The 20,676-nt window shown below is 47.1% G+C and overlaps 2 protein-coding genes across 4 annotated transcripts in view; both read right to left on the reverse strand.

Annotated features, from left to right (window-relative positions):
• Nucleotides 1–5,046, reverse strand: part of VASP (vasodilator stimulated phosphoprotein) — a 23,569-nt gene extending 18,523 nt beyond the window's left edge. The window contains exons 1-2 of one of the 2 annotated variants that reach the window (XM_069746158.1): nt 4,787–5,046; nt 21–189 (exon numbers count right to left, since the gene is read on the reverse strand). In XM_069746158.1, the coding sequence (XP_069602259.1) occupies nt 21–189; nt 4,787–4,791 (174 nt within the window). In that variant the 5' untranslated portion in view covers nt 4,792–5,046. The remainder of the gene's footprint in view (nt 1–20; nt 190–4,786) is intronic. The other variant, XM_069746159.1, reaches the window with a different exon arrangement.
• Nucleotides 5,047–5,580: 534 nt separating this feature from the next.
• Nucleotides 5,581–14,039, reverse strand: LOC138667122 (uncharacterized). 2 transcript variants are annotated; one of them, XM_069755432.1, is made up of 8 exons: nt 13,215–14,035; nt 12,922–13,038; nt 11,344–11,411; nt 9,989–10,066; nt 9,304–9,353; nt 9,093–9,234; nt 8,946–9,032; nt 5,581–5,950 (listed from the first exon to the last, which is right to left on the reverse strand). In XM_069755432.1, exons 1-8 carry the CDS (start codon nt 13,423–13,425, stop codon nt 5,633–5,635), a joined length of 1,071 nt encoding a protein of 356 aa, XP_069611533.1. In that variant the 5' UTR covers nt 13,426–14,035; the 3' UTR covers nt 5,581–5,632. The 2 variants fall into 2 exon arrangements, with proteins under 2 accessions (XP_069611533.1, XP_069611534.1); XM_069755433.1 differs by lacking the exon at nt 8,946–9,032 and having other exon boundaries at nt 13,215–14,039.
• Between the last annotated feature and the right edge of the window lie 6,637 nt (nt 14,040–20,676).

Here is a 20,676-nt window from a genome sequence, read left to right on the forward strand (position 1 = left end):
TATGATGCCCCCATGTTTACCTGCTGATCAGGCTGCTTCCTCCCAACCACGCGGTACGACTGGCCCCCTGCGCTGTAGTAGAGCTGGACTCGGCTGTGTCCGGCGGGCCCAGTCCCAGCATTGATCCATTTCTTACTGGAATCATCATAGACCATGACGGTGGCTCTGGCCGTGATCACCGGTGTCTCACTGCAGAGAAGAGGAAGACGATGAGCAAAGAAATTCATGACTACCACCCCCACTACAACTCCCAGCATCTCCTGATATGCCGGAGGGACACAACACACTCCATCAGCGTTGTGGTGTCCCACCCTGTGGACGCAAAGTCACATCAGAGCCGTTATCAGGTGTAATTGGGGGGGGCTCTATATACATGTATGTATGTACACCCCTGGCCGGACACCAGAAAGTCCACTCCTGACCCCCAGAACGTCCACTCCTGACCCCCAGAACGTCCACTCCTGACCTCCAGAACGTCCACTCCTGACCCCCAGAACGTCCACTCCTGACCCCCAGAACGTCCGCTCCTGACCCCCCAGAACGTCCGCTCCTGACCCCCAGAACGTCCGCTCCTGACCCCCAGAACGTCCGCTCCTGACCCCCAGAACGTCCGCTCCTGACCCCCCAGAACGTCCGCTCCTGACCCCCAGAACGTCCGCTCCTGACCCCCAGAACGTCCACTCCTGACCCCCAGAACGTCCACTCCTGACCCCCAGAACGTCCACTCCTGACCCCCAGAACGTCCACTCCTGACCCCCAGAACGTCCACTCCTGACCCCCAGAAAGTCCACTCCTGACCCCCCAGAAAGTCCCTCCTGACCTCCAGAAAGTCCCTCCTGACCTCCAGAACGTCCACTCCTGACCCCCAGAACGTCCACTCCTGACCCCCAGAAAGTCCACTCCTGACCCCCAGAAAGTCCACTCCTGACCCCCAGAAAGTCCACTCCTGACCCCCAGAAAGTCCACTCCTGACCCTCCAGAACGTCCACTCCTGAACCCCAGAAAGTCCACTCCTGACCCCCAGAAAGTCCACTCCTGACCCCCAGAAAGTCCCTCCTGACCCCCAGAACGTCCACTCCTGACCCCCAGAAAGTCCACTCCTGACCCCCAGAACGTCCACTCCTGACCCCCAGAAAGTCCACTCCTGACCCCCAGAAAGTCCACTCCTGACCCTCCAGAACGTCCACTCCTGAACCCCAGAAAGTCCACTCCTGACCCCCAGAAAGTCCACTCCTGAACCCCAGAAAGTCCACTCCTGACCCCGGCCTCACATCGTCAGTGGTCAGAGCCGTTTATGCAGCATACAGTCCAAACAGTGTGTACCGGGCACAGGCAGCACAGGAGCGATGACCTCACACCCTACTATTGTAGAGTGTTACATACAGACCCGCCATCTTCCCCAGAAAACTTTATAACCGGTCTGGCTCAAGTGATAATGGACCGGAGGCTATAAATAACGTGTGATTATAATGTGACGGCAGACAGCCCTGCACCCAGTGCTACAGCAGACGGCGCGGTACATAAAGCCGCACAGAACGTGTCACATTTCATATAAACTGTCAGACACATAAAACAAAAATAAAAATGTGGCTTTCCCTCGGCCATCCGCCTCCTGCCCCCCCGCTGCAAGTTGTGGTTTTGTCTATATAAGGCTATGAGAAGCTGTCGGGAGCTACCACAATGACTGAGAAGAGGGAGGGAAAAAGGAAGTAAAAGGAATGAGCACACTGCTCAACACCGAAAATAATTACACAATACAGCCCAGTCTGACGGTCACCCAGGTGTTATAGGGAGGAGCGTGATGTCACCGTCCTCCAGGTGTTATAGGGAGGAGCGTGATGTCACCGTCCTCCAGGTGTTATAGGGAGGAGCGTGATTTTACCGTCCTCCAGGTGTTACAGGGAGGAGCGTGATGTCACCGTCCTCCAGGTGTTATAGGGAGGAGCGTGATTTTACCGTCCTCCAGGTGTTATACAGAGGAGCGTGATGTCACCGTCCTCCAGGTGTTATAGGGAGGAGCGTGATTTTACCGTCCTCCAGGTGTTATACAGAGGAGTGTGATGTCACCGTCCTCCAGGTGTTACAGGGAGGAGCGTGATGTCACCGTCCTCCAGGTGTTATAGGGAGGAGCGTGATGTCACCGTCCTCCAGGTGTTACAGGGAGGAGCGTGATGTCACCGTCCTCCAGGTGTTATACAGGAGTGTGATGTAACCGTCCTCCAGGTGTTATACAGGAGTGTGATGTAACCGTCCTCCAGGTGTTATAGGGAGGAGCGTGATTTTACCGTCCTCCAGGTGTTATACAGAGGAATGTGATATCACCGTCCTCCAGGTATTATACAGAGGAGCGTGATGTCACCGTCCTCCAGGTGTTATAGGGAGGAGCGTGATGTCACCGTCCTCCAGGTGTTATACAGGAGTGTGATGTCACCGTTCTCCAGGTGTTATACAGGAGTGTGATGTCACCGTCCTCCAGGTGTTATACAGGAGTGTGATGTCACTCTCCTCCAGGTGTTACAGGGAGGAGCGTGATGTCACCGTCCTCCAGGTGTTATACGGAGGAGCGTGATGTCACCGTCCTCCAGGTGTTATACGGAGGAGCGTGATGTCACCGTCCTCCAGGTGTTATAGGGAGGAGCGTGATGTCACCGTCCTCCAGGTGTTATACAGGAGTGTGATGTCACTGTCCTCCAGGTGTTACAGGGAGGAGCGTGATGTCACCGTCCTCCAGGTGTTATACAGGAGTGTGATGTCACTGTCCTCCAGGTGTTACAGGGAGGAGCGTGATGTCACCGTCCTCCAGGTGTTATACAGGAGTGTGATGTCACTGTCCTCCAGGTGTTACAGGGATGAGCGTGATGTCACCGTCCTCCAGGTGTTACAGGGAGGAGCGTGATGTCACCGTCCTCCAGGTGTTATACAGGAGTGTGATGTCACCGTCCTCCAGGTGTTATACAGGAGTGTGATGTAACCGTCCTCCAGGTGTTATAGGGAGGAGCGTGATGTCACCGTCCTCCAGGTGTTATACAGGAGTGTGATGTCACTGTCCTCCAGGTGTTACAGGGAGGAGCGTGATGTCACCGTCCTCCAGGTGTTATACAGGAGTGTGATGTCACTGTCCTCCAGGTGTTACAGGGATGAGCGTGATGTCACCGTCCTCCAGGTGTTACAGGGAGGAGCGTGATGTCACCGTCCTCCAGGTGTTATACAGGAGTGTGATGTCACCGTCCTCCAGGTGTTATAGGGAGGAGCGTGATTTTACCGTCCTCCAGGTGTTATACAGAGGAATGTGATATCACCGTCCTCCAGGTGTTATAGGGAGGAGCGTGATGTCACCGTCCTCCAGGTGTTATACAGGAGTGTGATGTCACCGTCCTCCAGGTGTTATACAGGAGTGTGATGTCACCGTCCTCCAGGTGTTATACAGGAGTGTGATGTCACCGTCCTCCAAGTGTTATACAGGAGTGTGATGTCACTGTCCTCCAGGTGTTACAGGGAGGAGCGTGATGTCACCGTCCTCCAGGTGTTATACGGAGGAGCGTGATGTCACCGTCCTCCAGGTGTTATACGGAGGAGCGTGATGTCACCGTCCTCCAGGTGTTATACGGAGGAGCGTGATGTCACCGTCCTCCAGGTGTTATACAGGAGTGTGATGTCACTGTCCTCCAGGTGTTACAGGGAGGAGCGTGATGTCACCGTCCTCCAGGTGTTACAGGGAGGAGCGTGATGTCACCGTCCTCCAGGTGTTATACAGGAGTGTGATGTCACCGTCCTCCAGGTGTTATACAGGAGTGTGATGTAACCGTCCTCCAGGTGTTATAGGGAGGAGCGTGATTTTACCGTCCTCCAGGTGTTATACAGAGGAATGTGATATCACCGTCCTCCAGGTGTTATAGAGAGGAGAGTGATGTCACCGTCCTCCAGGTGTTATAGGGAGGAGCGTGATGTCACCATCCTCCAGGTGTTATAGGGAGGAGCGTGATGTCACCGTCCTCCAGGTGTTATACAGAGGAGCGTGATGTCACCATCCTCCAGGTGTTATACAGAGGAGCGTGATGTCACCATCCTCCAGGTGTTATAGAGGGTGATGTCACCGTCCTCCAGGTGTTATAGGGAGGAGCGTGATGTCACCGTCCTCCAGGTGTTATAGAGGGATGTAGGTGGTACAGACAGTGGTGTGATGTCATAGGCATCCAAGTGTTATAAATAATACCCCCATATTTAAAATAGATAAGATATATATATCACCCCCAGGTACAATATATACCCATATAGAATACCCCTGGATACAGAGAATGCCAATATACAATAGCCCCAGGTACAGTACACACCTGTGTATAATACCCCCAGTACAATATACGTCCATATATATGATAGACCCCCGTACAGTATACACATATATGTATGCTATACCCAGGGTATTATATATGGGAGCATACTGTACCCAGGGATAGATATATATACACACTGTACCAAGGGGACGGATGATAGAGAATACATATATATATCCCCCTGGGTACAGTATACATATATTAACCTGGGTATAGTATACACCCATATATGATACACCCCCGGATACAGTGTACACATATATATATATATATATATATATATATATATATATATATATATATATACACACACACACACCCGGGTACTGTATACACCCATATATAATACCACCGGTACAGTATACGCTTTATACATTACCCCCCGGGCCTGTATACACCCGCACATGACAGTATATACACCGACACATGGCGCAGACAGGCCGGACCCCTCTCACCTCATGCTGCTGGCGCCTCCTCCTGGCAGGAATGTGCCCTCTCACCTGTGCGGCCCCCACCCTAACTCTCCTCGGCCCCTCAGCTATCTGGGCATAGCAGGCAGTGGCCCCTGCAGCAGCCGCCTCCTCCTCCTCCCGGGGCCCCGGGCTCTGTGTCCTCAGCCGCTCCCTAGCAGATCTATAGAGGCATCGGTCACTCCAGCTCCCTCTGCTCCCGTCTCTTTCTTTCTTTCCTCTCTGTTACCAGCTATCACTTCCTCTCTTTCGGGATCTGCCTTCTCTTAAAGCGGCCACAAGCCACAGCCCCACCACTTAAAGCAGCAACGCCACCTGCACCTTCCCCCACAGCCGGAGCTGCAGCCCCCGGGGGTTCGTGCAGTATGGCGGGAGGGCGCTCACACCTGGCAGGTGACTGCACGACACACCACCATCTACTCTACAGAAAGTCCAAATCCACACGGAAAATATTTATAACTACTTTTCAGGCCGACACCGACCAATCACAGCGCAGATTTCATTAATCTTCCCAAAGATTCTGCACAGCAGCCGGATCCCAAAATACGAGGGACACACAGGTTTGTGCAGGTCTAAAGGGGCTAAAATCCAAATAAAGCCCTGGGGAGACACAGGCCTGAGACTCTACAGTGACCCCTGGCGGTTGGTTGGGTGAACTGCACTTACAGATGACAGCTGACACTCTAGAGTGGAACAGACCCTGCAGAGGGCAGGAGAGGCGCCATCTTCTGAAACCAATTGGTCACACTCAGAAATACAGACCCACAACCTGCTCATCACATATCACAAAAATTCTTTAATAAAGTTAAAAGGGAAAAAAAAAAAAAAGTGTCATTCTGGTATGAGGCGGATGAGCTGAGCTTCCCCTGGCGCCAGCTGCACGCGGTCCTGGAGCAGCTGACCTCGGTTATGCTCCGGTTTGGTAGTCAACAATAATCGAACAGAGTTTGAGAAATAAGGAAAATGCAGAGACACATTGTGCGATCGATCAGAAGGACCAATAAGGACTAAAAGCGTGGAACAGGCCCAGGAGGATAAAGCGCTGTACGAGGAGCCATTAGATAAACGCTGCAACCAACCGGAGTGGAGCGCGGGGTTCTGGGATCGCAGGTGGAGAAGAGAACGGAGCCAGGAGGGCGGCGGGAGGGACTGTGGAGACAACGCAGAAAAAGACGTCAACCGGGGACACGCAGATTATCAGAAAGACATTACTATGTAAAAACACCTAATACGTATATATTATAATACTGCCCCCTATGTACAAGAATATAACTACTATAATACTGCCCCTATGTACAAGAATATAACTACTATAATACTGCCCCTATGTACAAGAATATAACTACTATAATACTGCCCCTATGTACAAGAATATAACTACTATAATACTGCCCCTATGTACAAGAATATAACTACTATAATACTGCCCCTATGTACAAGAATATAACTACTATAATACTGCTCCTATGTACAAGAATATAACTACTATAATACTGCTCCTATGTACAAGAATATAACTACTATAATACTGCTCCTATGTACAAGAATATAACTACTATAATACTGCTCCTATGTACAAGAATATAACTACTATAATACTGCCCCCTATGTACAAGAATATAACTACTATAATACTGCTCCTATGTACAAGAATATAACTACTATAATACTGCTCCTATGTACAAGAATATAACTACTATAATACTGCCCCTATGTACAAGAATATAACTACTATAATATTGCTCCTATGTACAAGAATATAACTACTATAATACTGCTCCTATGTACAAGAATATAACTACTATAATACTGCCCCTATGTACAAGAATATAACTACTATAATACTGCTCCCTATGTACAAGAATATAACTACTATAATACTGCTCCTATGTACAAGAATATAACTACTATAATACTGCCCCCTATGTACAGTAAAAGAACCTACTCAAAAGTGAATATATAGAATCCAATATTAGATATATTTAATAATATTATTTTAAAGTAATTATTAAACAAGGAGAAGCTGACAGCAAACATCACAGTAAATATAGTACAAAAAGTGGATACATCATAAGGGGCACAGATCCCATAGTATATACAAATATAACTAGCTAAATGAATAACCTCCCAAAAATATCCATATATATAAGTACCAGTATAGATGTGATCAGTGACTCCAGCTCCAACGTACGTTTCGCCACTGCGGCTTTTACAGAGTCCTTGAAAAAGCCGCAGTGGTGAAACGTACGTTGGAGCTGGAGTCACGGATCACATCTATACTGGTACTTATATATATGGATATTTTTGGGAGGTTATTCAAGTACCAGTATAGATGTGATCCGTGACTCCAGCTCCAACGTACGTTTCGCCACTGCGGCTTTTACAGAGTCCTTGAAAAAGCCACAGTGGCGAAACGTACGTTGGAGCTGGAGTCCCTGGGAGTCACGGATCACTTCTATACTGGTCATTTAGCTAGTTATATTCGTATACACTATGGGATTTGTGCCCCTTATGATGTATCCACTTTATGTACTATGATCAAATCAGAAAAAGTACCTGCCTAGTCAAGTGGCAATGCTCCAAATAGGTATAATCATCATCCAAAAGAGCAAATATGAAGCAACATAGCCATAAAATAAGTCAAATTTTATTAGAACACATATCAATACATAAGACAAAAAAGTTTATAAAAACTGGGGCAGAAAATATGCAAAAAGAAAAACCACCGTAAGGAAAAATATAATGCAAATACTAAATGTATCGAGGTAATCAATGAAAAAAATATATATATAATGACTTCAATATGTTAAACTGTACGCACCAGACAAATGTCAGACATGGCAATAGCCTATGCCGTGCAAAAGTGAAAACAGAAGAAAGACCGGCATGCTACATAGTCCCATCAGACAGTGTTCACATGTAATACAAAAAATGCAGTAAATCCCTACGGCAAACCAAAATTGGTTAAATAGTACACTGCAGACAGAATATCTAAATATATAATAAGAAAAAAGTTCTTAAGTAAAATGGAGCCATCCTCAAAAAATATCAAAAAATGTTTATTAACTGTAAGAACTTAGTATGCGCAGCAAATGAACATAGCGATAAACCTATGCCTATAATGCAACCAGATGGCTAAACCAGTGTATGCAACTAAGCAGAGAATTTGGAGGGATGATGGGATAAAGCAGCAACCCCTGCTACCACCGCTAGGTAATTACTATGGCTGCTTATTTCCCATCGGTTGCACTGCTGCACGTTTAGCCTATGTGACTCTAAACTTAGACGGGTCTTTATCCCATCATCCCTCCAAATTCTCTGCTTAGTTGCATACACTGGTTTAGCCATCTGGTTGCATTATAGGCATAGGTTTATCGCTATGTTCATTTGCTGCGCATACTAAGTTCTTACAGTTAATAAACATTTTTTGATATTTTTTGAGGATGGCTCCATTTTACTTAAGAACTTTTTTCTTATTATATATTTAGATATTCTGTCTGCAGTGTACTATTTAACCAATTTTGGTTTGCCGTAGGGATTTACTGCATTTTTTGTATTACATGTGAACACTGTCTGATGGGACTATGTAGCATGCCGGTCTTTCTTCTGTTTTCACTTTTGCACGGCATAGGCTATTGCCATGTCTGACATTTGTCTGGTGCGTACAGTTTAACATATTGAAGTCATTATATATATATTTTTTTCATTGATTACCTCGATACATTTAGTATTTGCATTATATTTTTCCTTACGGTGGTTTTTCTTTTTGCATATTTTCTGCCCCAGTTTTTATAAACTTTTTTGTCTTATGTATTGATATGTGTTCTAATAAAATTTGACTTATTTTATGGCTATGTTGCTTCATATTTGCTCTTTTGGATGATGATTATGTACTATGATGTTTGCGGTCAGCTTCTCCTTGTTTAATAATTCTATTTAATAACATTCTGATACTTGGATTCTATATATATTCACTTTTGAGCAGGCTCTTAGATTTTTTTATAGTGAATATTACTTATTTAGGCGAGTTCCTCACTGAGTGGTTTGTTTGCCCCATGTACAGTGTTGTTCCCACTATGATATCTTTTTCAGCCATGTGATAATGTCTCGGTACTTCTGATGTGGTGACCCCGGGGTGACACACCTGGCTCAGGGACAGGATGACGGTTCCGGGGAGGGTTACAGCCAGGAATTGTCTCAACTCCAGAGACTCAATGTCATCGGGCGTCACCTGCAGAAAATAAGCGGTTACTTTATGACGTGCCCTTCCCCTCCCCCGGTCCCCACTCACCTCCCAGGCCATATCCTTCATGGCTGACCCCATAGCGAACGGTTGCAGGTTCCAGTCAGGTAGAGGACAGGTGCGCAGAAGTTGGGACTTATTTTTGGGTGCGTCCTCATCGTCACACAGCCAATTAGGAAGCAGGATCAGCCTAATTATAGAGTTTTGTTAGAGCGTTTTCTTTTGTGTGGACACGTCACTGCGATTACTCGGTTGTCACCTTTCCTCCTCGCTGGCGATTTCTACTTCTTTCAGGAGGATCTGAGAGATCTGCCAAAATCAAGACATATCGTAGTCACCGACTATAGTGCAAGTGTCCACATGTGACATCAGATCAGAAGGAGTCACAGCCCCACCCCCTGGTGATGACATCAGAAATGAGACCACACCCCTTATACTACACCCCGCCCCCATCTATCACTGCTGACAACCTGCCTGTATATTATGTGTGAGGTTGTCACATAGCCCCGCCCCCTGGTGATGACATCACTGATCTAATGACGTCATCAGGCATGAGACCACACCCCTTATACTCCAGCACTGGCCTATCATCTACCAGGCTGTATACTGTGTGAGGTTGTCAGCCCCACCCCCTGGTGATGACATCACTGATCTAATGACGTCATCAGGCATGAGACCACACCCCTTATACTCCAGCACTGGCCTATCATCTACCAGGCTGTATACTGTGTGAGGTTGTCAGCCCCACCCCCTGGTGATGACATCACTGATCTAATGACGTCATCAGGCATGAGACCACACCCCTTATACTCCAGCACTGGCCTATCATCTACCAGGCTGTATACTGTGTGAGGTTGTCAGCCCCGTCCCCTGGTGATGACATCACAGTTGTCAGCCCCGCCCCTGAGGTACTAGTGCTCACAGTCCCTCATTTCCCCTCTCACCATCATTACAGTGGTTTTCTTGTCACCTAAAAGCTGGAACCCAGATGCTCCATCTTCCATCCAGCTCCGGGCAGAGTCCTGCACAAGAGGGGTTCAAGTTACTAAGAATGAGGGTCCCCAGCGCTGGGGTGTGGAGGCGGCCGGTGACAGGTGTGGCTGATGACAGACATTTTATAGTAGCTGCTGGGGGTAGTAGTAATATCTACAGTTCTCACTCTACAGTAGAAAAGCCCGCAGTCCGGGCACAGAACCTTCATCCCTGTGCCACACATTCACAGTTTCTCCGATACTCACCTCATGCTCTCCCATCTGTAGGAAAGACTGATCATTACTGACACACGAGGGATCCTGCTGAAGGAACGAGCGGGGTTCTTTACCGCAACAGCAGAAAGGCCACGATGGTTCATTCATGTGAATGCGTAAAATAGAAGAGCGCCCCCTACCGGAGGATTGAAGGGCCATACATCCACAGTTTATCCATGATGACCCATCCTCTCCTCTCCTGCAGGGTCCTCTCCTCTCCAAACAGCTTGTCTGCTCTTACAGTAAAGACAACTGTCCATTTCTGGAAACAGAACCTTCATCCTTCCAACAGGAGGAGGCGCTCGCATCGTCTGAGAAGACAGAGTATCACAATAAATACAGGACGGGTCATTTCTATAGTGGCTCAGATTTATCTTCTCCTCAGACGCCTCTTCTTAACGCTAAACCCAAGTAATTCCCCCGATTATCTCTAACCGTCTCCGGCCACCCGTCAGTTTGGATATTCTTTGCGCCATCTCCAGATGAAGAGACGCTCAGTTATAAAGTGCTGACAATACGGTGCCACGTGTGCGTTTTATAGGGGTGTCCGGGTTTCCTGTCTGAATGGAGCAGAGAACAGCTGCAGATATCTGGACCTGAGCCCCTAATAAGAGTGGCCGCCTTTAGAAGCAGCTGCCTGACGCTGAGCTCCCTGGACAGCGGAGCCGCACACTGCAGAGCTTTTGGCCAAGTTTCCACAATGAGTTTTTGACGCTGCAGATTTTCTGCACCAATTACAGAAATTAGGTTCATGAGGTTTTTAAATTACATTTTTTTTCAGCTGCACTTATTTGATCCCTGTGGTCAGGTGGTAAATCAACTGCTTTGTGCTGAAACGTCCCCGCTAATTAGTAGTGATAAAACATTATTGATAAAGTCATGTGCAGATAAGTGGTGTTTTTTTTTTGTTTTTTTAAGCCATCTCCTAAAAGTTGATTTAGAAAATCCACAAAAGGAAGACAAGAAAAAGAAACAAGTGTGAACAGAGTCTTACATTCTCTCCCCACAATCTCATGTATAAACCTCTCCCATAGACTGTAGGACATCATCACCTTCAGCCTCTGGACTTGATGGCCGTCATACTCCTCCAGTATCTGGACCTCCAGGATGATGCGGAGACCTGGGAACATGAAGACCACAGAGGTGATCAAGACTCTGGGCCTCGTCACTCAGCGCAGCCGTATAGACCTCCACGCCAGACACAGAATGCCACACCAGACAGACCTCCACGCCAGACACAGAATGCCACACCAGACAGACCTCCACGCCAGATATAGAATGCCACGCCGTACACAGACCATGCCGCACAGAATGCCACACCAGACAGACCTCCACGCCATACACAGACCACCACGCCAGACACAGAATGCCACGCCATACACAGACCACCACGCCAGACACAGAACACCACGCCGCACAGAATGCCACACCAGACAGACCACCACGCCATACACAGAATGCCACACCAGACAGACCACCACGCCATACACAGAATGTCACACCAGACAGACCACCACGCCATACACAGAATGCCACACCAGACAGACCACCACGCCATACACAGAATGCCACACCAGACAGACCACCACGCCATACACAGAATGTCACACCAGACAGACCTCCACGCCATACACAGAATGCCACACCAGACAGACCACCACGCCATACACAGAATGCCACACCAGACAGACCACCACGCCATACACAGAATGCCACACCAGACAGACCACCACGCCATACACAGAATGTCACACCAGACAGACCACCACGCCATACACAGAATGCCACACCAGACAGACCACCACGCCATACACAGAATGCCACACCAGACAGACCACCACGCCATACACAGAATGCCACACCAGACAGACCTCCACGCCATACACAGAATGCCACACCAGACAGACCACCACGCCATACACAGAATGCCACACCAGACAGACCACCACGCCATACACAGAATGTCACACCAGACAGACCTCCACGCCATACACAGAATGCCACACCAGACAGACCACCACGCCATACACAGAATGCCACACCAGACAGACCACCACGCCATACACAGAATGCCACACCAGACAGACCACCACGCCATACACAGAATGTCACACCAGACAGACCACCACGCCATACACAGAATGCCACACCAGACAGACCACCACGCCATACACAGAATGTCACACCAGACAGACCACCACGCCATACACAGAATGCCACACCAGACAGACCTCCACGCCATACACAGAATGCCACACCAGACAGACCACCACGCCATACACAGAATGCCACACCAGACAGACCACCACGCCATACACAGAATGCCACACCAGACAGACCACCACGCCATACACAGAATGTCACACCAGACAGACCTCCACACCGTACACAGACCACCACGCCATACACAGAATGTCACACCAGACAGACCTCCACACCGTACACAGACCACCACGCCATACACAGAATGTCACACCAGACAGACCTCCACACCGTACACAGACCACCACGCCATACACAGAATGTCACACCAGACAGACCTCCACACCGTACACAGACCACCACGCCATACACAGAATGTCACACCAGACAGACCGCCACGCCATACACAGACCGCCACATGCACTTACCGTATCTTTGCCCCTCGGTCACCTGACCTCTCACACTCCCGTTAGTCACCTCCTCATGGGCGACAATGAGACCCCCACACCCCAGAGATGACGCCTCTCGTATTCTGTGCGACACATCTGTAAGACATGGGGGGCAAGAGATGGGTAGAGGGGACAGGTCAGCCTGCAGCCACATAAGGCACGTTCTCCACATGCTGGGAGTTGTAGTTTCACGTCATCCAGAGAGCATCACCAACCCAAGATCCCTGCCCCCTCCGTCACACACGGCAGTGGGGGTCCCACATATAACTCACCGGTCTGTGGCGCCAGTCCTGCGATGCGGCAGATCACTCGGCGTTGGTGCCACGTGCTGGGTGGTGGTGGCACGTACGCCCGGGCGAGAATGGCGATGGCAGAACTAAGCAGCGCAGCCAGTAATATCCAGAAGAGCAGCAGCAGCCCCCGCCGTACGCACACCCAGCCGCGGGCGTCCTGCTCGGGCCTCAGGAGCGGCTGGGACTCCATGTCTCCCCGGCTGCGTCTCCTCCTACAGATCTTATACTTTGGTATTTGCTGACCAGAAAATCACCACAAAGTGTGAAGAGGAGTGTCACATTCTACATCCACCATCGTCGCCCCACCCGAGGCCACAACGGGGTCCGGGCAACAGACCAACCTCCGTACAATCACAGTACCACCAAAAATGGCACAAAAAACCCTGCAAAATTGTGCACCCAATCTACAAAAGCAGGTACCTGATAAGTCAGTGGCCAGCCGTGCATAACTAGAAACCCACAATAATGGCGGCCGCCTCGTTGGGGAATGGCTAGTTGAGCGGTTTCCAGACACCGCAGGCGCTGATCTCTGCTAACAGCTGCCACCTCCAAACACACTGAGGCCATGATCCAGGGCGCAGCGAGGGTTAAATGTGAGCCCAGGTGAAGCTGCAGTGGTGATCACCTGGACCGGGCGGGGGAGGCCTCCATGATGATTCCTGTGGTTTCCATGGAGACGTGGTGATCATGGGGGTCACGATTATAGTCACCACAGTCTGACGGATCCTGATCAAAATCACCCTCATCATCCTCGTCCCGCTGCATCTGGTCTTCATGATTTGTTACTTATTGTCTTGTGATTTCAATTTTTTTTTCTTCTTTAGTAAAATATTTGGAAAGCTGCTTTGTGATCACTGTAACAAAATCGCCACATGTGAATAAAAACCGCACATGGAGAACTATAAATATGGCCGCCTTTATGGATTGTATGTGTGGGTGGGGTGTGGCCGCTTTTTGTTACAGCATGGCTTCATATCCATAAGCTGCATTCACACCAGTAGCACGGCGGCCATGACGGTGGGAAAACAACAGAAATAATGGCAGCTACATTGGATGCCACATTACTGAGGTACAATAGGAGGAGAGTGCAGTATACAGCACAGAGCAGCATATGGCGCCATACCCAGGCCCCCAACACTGCACAGTACAGATCCATAATGGTGAGGGGTCAATTTGTATGACTGTAGTATGGCGGCGCGGAGACGAAGGATTGTAATATAGCGGTGCGGAGACGTATGATTGTAGTATAGAGGTGTGGAGACGTATGATTGTAGTATAGCGGTGCGGAGACGTAGGATTGTAGTATAGAGGTGCGGAGACGTATGATTGTAGTATAGAGGTGCGGAGACGTAGGATTGTAATATAGCGGTGCGGAGACGTAGGATTGTAGTATAGAGGTGTGGAGACGTATGATTGTAGTACAGCGGTGTGGAGACGTATGATTGTAGTATAGCGGTGTGGAGACGTATGATTGTAGTATAGCGGTGTGGAGACGTATGATTGTAGTATAGCGGTGTGGAGACGTATGATTGTAATATAGCGGTGTGGAGACGTATGATTGTAGTATGGTGGTGTGGAGACGTAGGATTGTAGTATAGCGGTGTGGTGACGTATGATTGTAATATAGCGGTGTGGAGACGTAGGATTGTAGTATAGCGGTGTGGAGACGTACGATTGTAGTATAGAGGTGTGGAGACGTATGATTATAATATAGCGGTGTGGAGACGTATGATTGTAGTATGGCGGTGTGGAGACGTATGATTGTAGTATAGCGGTGTGGTGACGTATGATTGTAATATAGCGGTGTGGAGACGTAGGATTGTAGTATAGCGGTGTGGAGACGTACGATTGTAGTATAGAGGTGTGGAGACGTATGATTATAATATAGCGGTGTGGAGACGTATGATTGTAGTATGGCGGTGTGGAGACGTATGATTGTAGTATAGAGGTGTGGAGACGTATGATTGTAATATAGCGGTGTGGTGACGTATGATTGTAGTATGGCGGTGTGGAGACGTATGATTGTAGTATAGCGGTGTGGAGACATATGATTGTAGTATAGCGGTGTGGTGACGTATGATTGTAGTATGGTGGTGTGGTGACGTATGATTGTAGTATGGCAGTGACGTATGATTGTAGTATGGCGGTGTGGTGACGTATGATTGTAGTATGGCGGTGTGGTGACGTATGATTGTAGTATGGCGGTGACGTATGATTGTAGTATGGCGGTGTGGTGACGTATGATTGTAGTATGGCGGTGTGGAGATGTATGATTGTAGTATAGCAGTGTGGAGACGTAGGATTGTAGTATAGAGGTGTGGAGACGTAGGATTGTAGTATAGAAGTGTGGAGACGGATGATTGTAGGAAAGCGGTGTGGAGACGGATGATTGTAGTATAGAGGTGTGGAGACGGATGATTGTAGGAAAGCGGTGTGGAGACATATGATTTTAGCATAGCGGGGTGGAGACGTATGATTATATTATAGCGGTGTGAAGACGTAGGATTGTAGTATAGTGGTGCGAAGACGTAGGATTGTAGTATATCGGTGTGGTGAAGTATGATTGTAGTATAGAGGTGTGGAGACGTATGATTGTAGTATAGCGGTGTGGAGACGTATGATTGTAGTATAGCGGGGCGAAGACGTAGGATTGTAGTATATCGGTGTGGTGAAGTATGATTGTAGTATAGAGGTGTGGAGACGTATGATTGTAGTATAGAGGTGTGGAGACGTAGGATTGTAGTATAGCGGTGTGGTGACGTATGATTGTAGTATGGCGGTGTGGAGACGTATGACTGTAGTATGGTGGTGTGGAGACGTATGATTTTAGCATAGCAGGGTGGAGACGTATGATTGTAGTATAGCAGTGTGGAGACGTATGACTGTAGTATAGCAGTGTGGAGATGTATGATTGTAGTATAGAGGTATGGAGACGTATGATTGCAGTATAGCGTTGTGGAGACGTATGAGTGAAGTATAGCAGTGTGGAGATGTATGATCGCATTATAGCGGTGACGTATGATTGTAGTATAGAGGTATGGAGACGTATGATTGCAGTATAGCGTTGTGGAGACGTATGAGTGAAGTATAGCGTTGTGGAGACGTATGACTGTAGTATAGCAGTGTGGAGATGTATGATCGCATTATAGCGGTGACGTTTGATTGTAGTATAGCGTTGTGGAGACGTATGATTGCAGTATAGCGGTGCAGTGATGTATGATTGTAGTATAGCGGTGCAGTGATGTATGATTGTAGAATAGCGGTGCAGTGATGTATGATTGTAGTATAGTGGTGTGCAGATATCTGGTGACAGGATTGTGGGGTGAAGACGTATGACTGTAGTATAGTGGTGTGGAGTTGTATGATTGTAGTATAGTGGTGTGGAGACGTATGATTGTAGCATGGCGTTGTGGAGACGTATGATTGTAGTATGGCGGTGTGGAGACGTATGATTGTAGTATGGCGGTGTGGAGACGTTTGATTGTAGTATGGCTGTTTGTAGACGTATGGTGGTGTGGAGTCCTATGATTGTAGTATGGCGGTGTGGAGTCCTATGATTGTACTATAGCTGTGACGTATGATTGTAGTATAGCGATGTGGAGACGTATGATTGTAGTACAGTGGTGACGTATGATTGTAGTATGGCAGTGTGGAGTCGTATGATTGTAGTATGGCAGTGTGGAGTCGTATGATTATAGTATAGCGGTGGGGAATCCTATGATTGTACTATAGCGGTGATGTATGATTGTAGTATAGCGATGTGGAGACGTATGATTGCAGTATAGGGTTGTGTAGACATATGATTGTAGTATTGCAGTGTGGAGATGTATGATTGCAGTATAGCGGTGACCTATGACTGTAGTATAGCGTTGTGGAGACGTATGATTGTAGATTAGCAGTATGATTTTAGTATAGCAGTGTGGAGACTTATGATTATAGTATAGCGGTGTGGAGTCGTATGATTGCAGTATAGCGTTGTGGAGACGTAGGATTGTAGTACAGCGGTGTGGTGACGTATGATTGTAGTATAGCGGTGACGTATGATTGTAGTATAGCGGTGTGGAGTTGTATGATTATAATATAGCGGTGTGGAGTCCTATGATTGTAGTATACCGGTGACGTATGATTGTAGAATAGCGGTGTGGAGTCGTATGATTGTAGTATAGCGGTGACATATGATTGTAGTATAGCGGTGTGGAGACGTATGACTGTAGTATAGCAGTGACGTATGATTGTAGCATAGTGGTGTAGAGACGTATGATTGTATAGCGGTGTGGAGACGTATGATTGTAGTATAGCGATGTGGAGACGTATGATTGTAGTATAGCGGTGTGGAGACGTATGAATGTAATATAGCGGTGTGGAGTCGTATGATTGTAGTATAGCGGTGTGGAGTCCTATGATTGTAGTATAGCGGTGATGTATGATTGTAGTATAGCGGTGTGGAGTCCTATGATTGTAGTATAGCGGTGACGTATGATTGTAGTATAGCGGTGTGGAGATGTATGATTGTAGTATAGCGGTGACATATGATTGTAGTATAGTGGTGTGGAAACGTATGATTGTAGTATAGCGGTGTGGAGACGTATGACTGTAGTATAGCAGTGACGTATGATTGTAGCATAGTGGTGTGGAGACGTATGATTGTAGTATAGCGGTGTGGAGACGTATGATTGTAGTATAGCGATGTGGAGACGTATGATTGTAGTATAGCAGTGACGTATGATTGTAGTATAGCGGTGTGGAAACGTATGATTGTAGTATAGCGATTTGGAGTCGTATGATTCTAGTATAGCGGTGACATATGATTGTAGTATAGCGGTGTGGAGACGTATGAATGTAATATAGCGGTGTGCAGTCGTATGATTATAGTATAGCGGTGTGGAGTCCTATGATTGTAGTATAACGGTGACGAATGATTGTAGTATAGCGGTGTGGAGTCCTATGATTGTAGTATAACGGTGACGAATGATTGTAGTATAGCGGTGTGGAGTCCTATGATTGTAGTATAGCGGTGACGTATGATTGTAGTATAGCGGTGTGGAGATGTATGATTGTAGTATAGCGGTGACATATGATTGTAGTATAGCGGTGACGTATGATTATACTATAGGGGTGTGGAGTCGTATGATTATAGAATAGCGGTGTGGAGTCGTATGATTGTAGTATAGCGGTGACGTATGATTGTAGAATAGCGGTGTGGAGTCCTATGATTGTAGTATAGCGGTGACGTATGATTGTAGTATAGCGGTGTGGAGATGTATGATTGTAGTATAGCGGTGACATATGATTGTAGTATAGTGGTGTGGAAACGTATGATTGTAGTATAGCGGTGTGGAGACGTATGACTGTAGTATAGCAGTGACGTATGATTGTAGCATAGTGGTGTGGAGACGTATGATTGTAGTATAGCGGTGTGGAGACGTATGATTGTAGTATAGCGATGTGGAGACGTATGATTGTAGTATAGCAGTGACGTATGATTGTAGCATAGTGGTGTGGAAACGTATGATTGTAGTATAGCAGTGTGGAAACGTATGATTGTAGTATAGCGATTTGGAGTCGTATGATTGTAGTATAGCGGTGACATATGATTGTAGTATAGCGGTGTGGAGACGTATGAATGTAATATAGCGGTGTGGAGTCGTATGATTATAGTATAGCGGTGTGGAGTCCTATGATTGTAGTATAACGGTGACGTATGATTGTAGTATAGCGGTGTGGAGTCCTATGATCGTAGTATAGCGGTGACGTATGATTGTAGTACAGCGGTGTGGAGATGTATGATTGTAGTATAGCGGTGACATATGATTGTAGTATAGCGGTGACGTATGATTATACTATAGGGGTGTGGAGTCGTATGATTACAGAATAGCGGTGTGGAGTCGTATGATTGTAGTATAGCGGTGACGTATGATTATAGTATAGAGGTGTGGAGTTCTATGATTGTAGTATAGCGGTGACGTATGATTATAGTATAGAGGTGTGGAGTTCTATGATTGTAGTATAGCGGTGACATATGATTGTAGTATAGCGGTGTGGAGTCATATGATTGTAGTGGTGACGTATGACTGTAGTATAGCGGTGTGGAGTCGTATGATTATAGAATAGCGGTGTGGAGTCGTATGATTGTATTATAGCGGTGACATATGATTGTAGTATAGCGGTGACGTATGATTATAGTATAGAGGTGTGGAGTAGGGTTGAGCAAAACGGATCGGACAAATTCAAAAATCGCCGACTTTCGGTAAAGTTGGGCTTCATGAAACCCGACCCGATCCTAGTGTGGGATCGGCCATGCGGTCGGCGATCTTCACGCCAAAGTCACGTTTTGTATGACGCGTTCAGCGCCATTTTTCAGCCAATGAAGGAGCGTGAGCAGCATGATGACATAGGTCTCAAGGGCGTGAACGCCTATCGCCAGTGCTGTAGCGATTTGCAATGTGCAACATCAGCTTTTCTGTGGAGAGAGAGAGAGAGAGAGAGAGATTTCCCATTGACTTGCATTGGGTTTCGTGTTTCGGTCGAACCCCGACTTTTCGCGATAATCAGCCGATTTCACTTGACTCGACTTTTGAGAAAGTCGGGTTTCGCGAAACCCAACTCGATCTTAAAAAAGTTAAAGTCGCTCAACCCTAGTGTGGAGCCCTATGATTGTAGTATAGTGGGGACGTATGACTGTAGTATAGCGGTGTGGAGTTGTATGATTATAGAATAGTGGTGTGGAGTCGTATGATTGTATTATAGCGGTGACATATGATTGTAGTATAGAGGTGTGGAGTCCTATGATTGTAGTATAGCGGTGACGTATGATTATAGTATAGAGGTGTGGAGTCCTATGATTGTAGAACAGCGGTGACGTATGATTGTAGAATAGCGGTGTGGAGTCCTATGATTGTAGTATAGTGGTGACGTATGATTGTAGTATAGCGGTGTGGAGATGTATGATTGTAGTATAGCCGTGACATATGATTGTAGTATAGCGGTGACGTATGATTATAGTATAGGGGTGTGGAGTCGTATGATTGATGTATAGCGGTGTGGAATCCTATGATTGTAGTATAGCGGTAACATATGATTATAGTATAGAGGTGTGGAGTCCTATGATTGTAGTATAGTGGTGACATATGACTGTAGTATAGCGGCGACATATGACTGTAGTATAGCGGCGTGGAGTCGTATGATTATAGAATAGCAGTATGGAGTCGTATGATTGTAGTATAGCGGTGTGGAGTCGTATGATTATAGAATAGCGGTGTGGAGTTGTATGATTGTAGTATAGCGGTGACATATGATTGTAGTATAGCAGTGACGTATGATTATAGTATAGTGGTGTGGAGTCCTATGATTGTAGTATAGAGGTGACATATGATTCTAGTATAGCGGTGACGTATGATTATAGTATAGTGGTGTGGAGTCCTATGATTGTAGTATAGCGGTG

This window comes from Ranitomeya imitator, chromosome 2 (genome assembly GCF_032444005.1).
Source record: "Ranitomeya imitator isolate aRanImi1 chromosome 2, aRanImi1.pri, whole genome shotgun sequence".
Classification (NCBI taxonomy): domain Eukaryota; kingdom Metazoa; phylum Chordata; class Amphibia; order Anura; family Dendrobatidae; genus Ranitomeya; species Ranitomeya imitator.

Bases quoted from the DNA above. Each gene is read 5' to 3' on its own strand.
- LOC138667122 (XM_069755432.1), bottom strand. From the start codon at position 13,425: ATGGAGTCCCAGCCGCTCCTGAGGCCCGAGCAGGACGCCCGCGGCTGG. The intron at 9,354-9,988 runs GTGAGAGGGGAA...TGATTTTGGCAG, and splicing joins AGAAAACCACTGTAATGATG to ATCTCTCAGATCCTCCTGAA. The intron at 5,951-8,945 runs GTGTGTCACCCC...TTGTCTCCACAG, and splicing joins TCATCCTGTCCCTGAGCCAG to TCCCTCCCGCCGCCCTCCTG.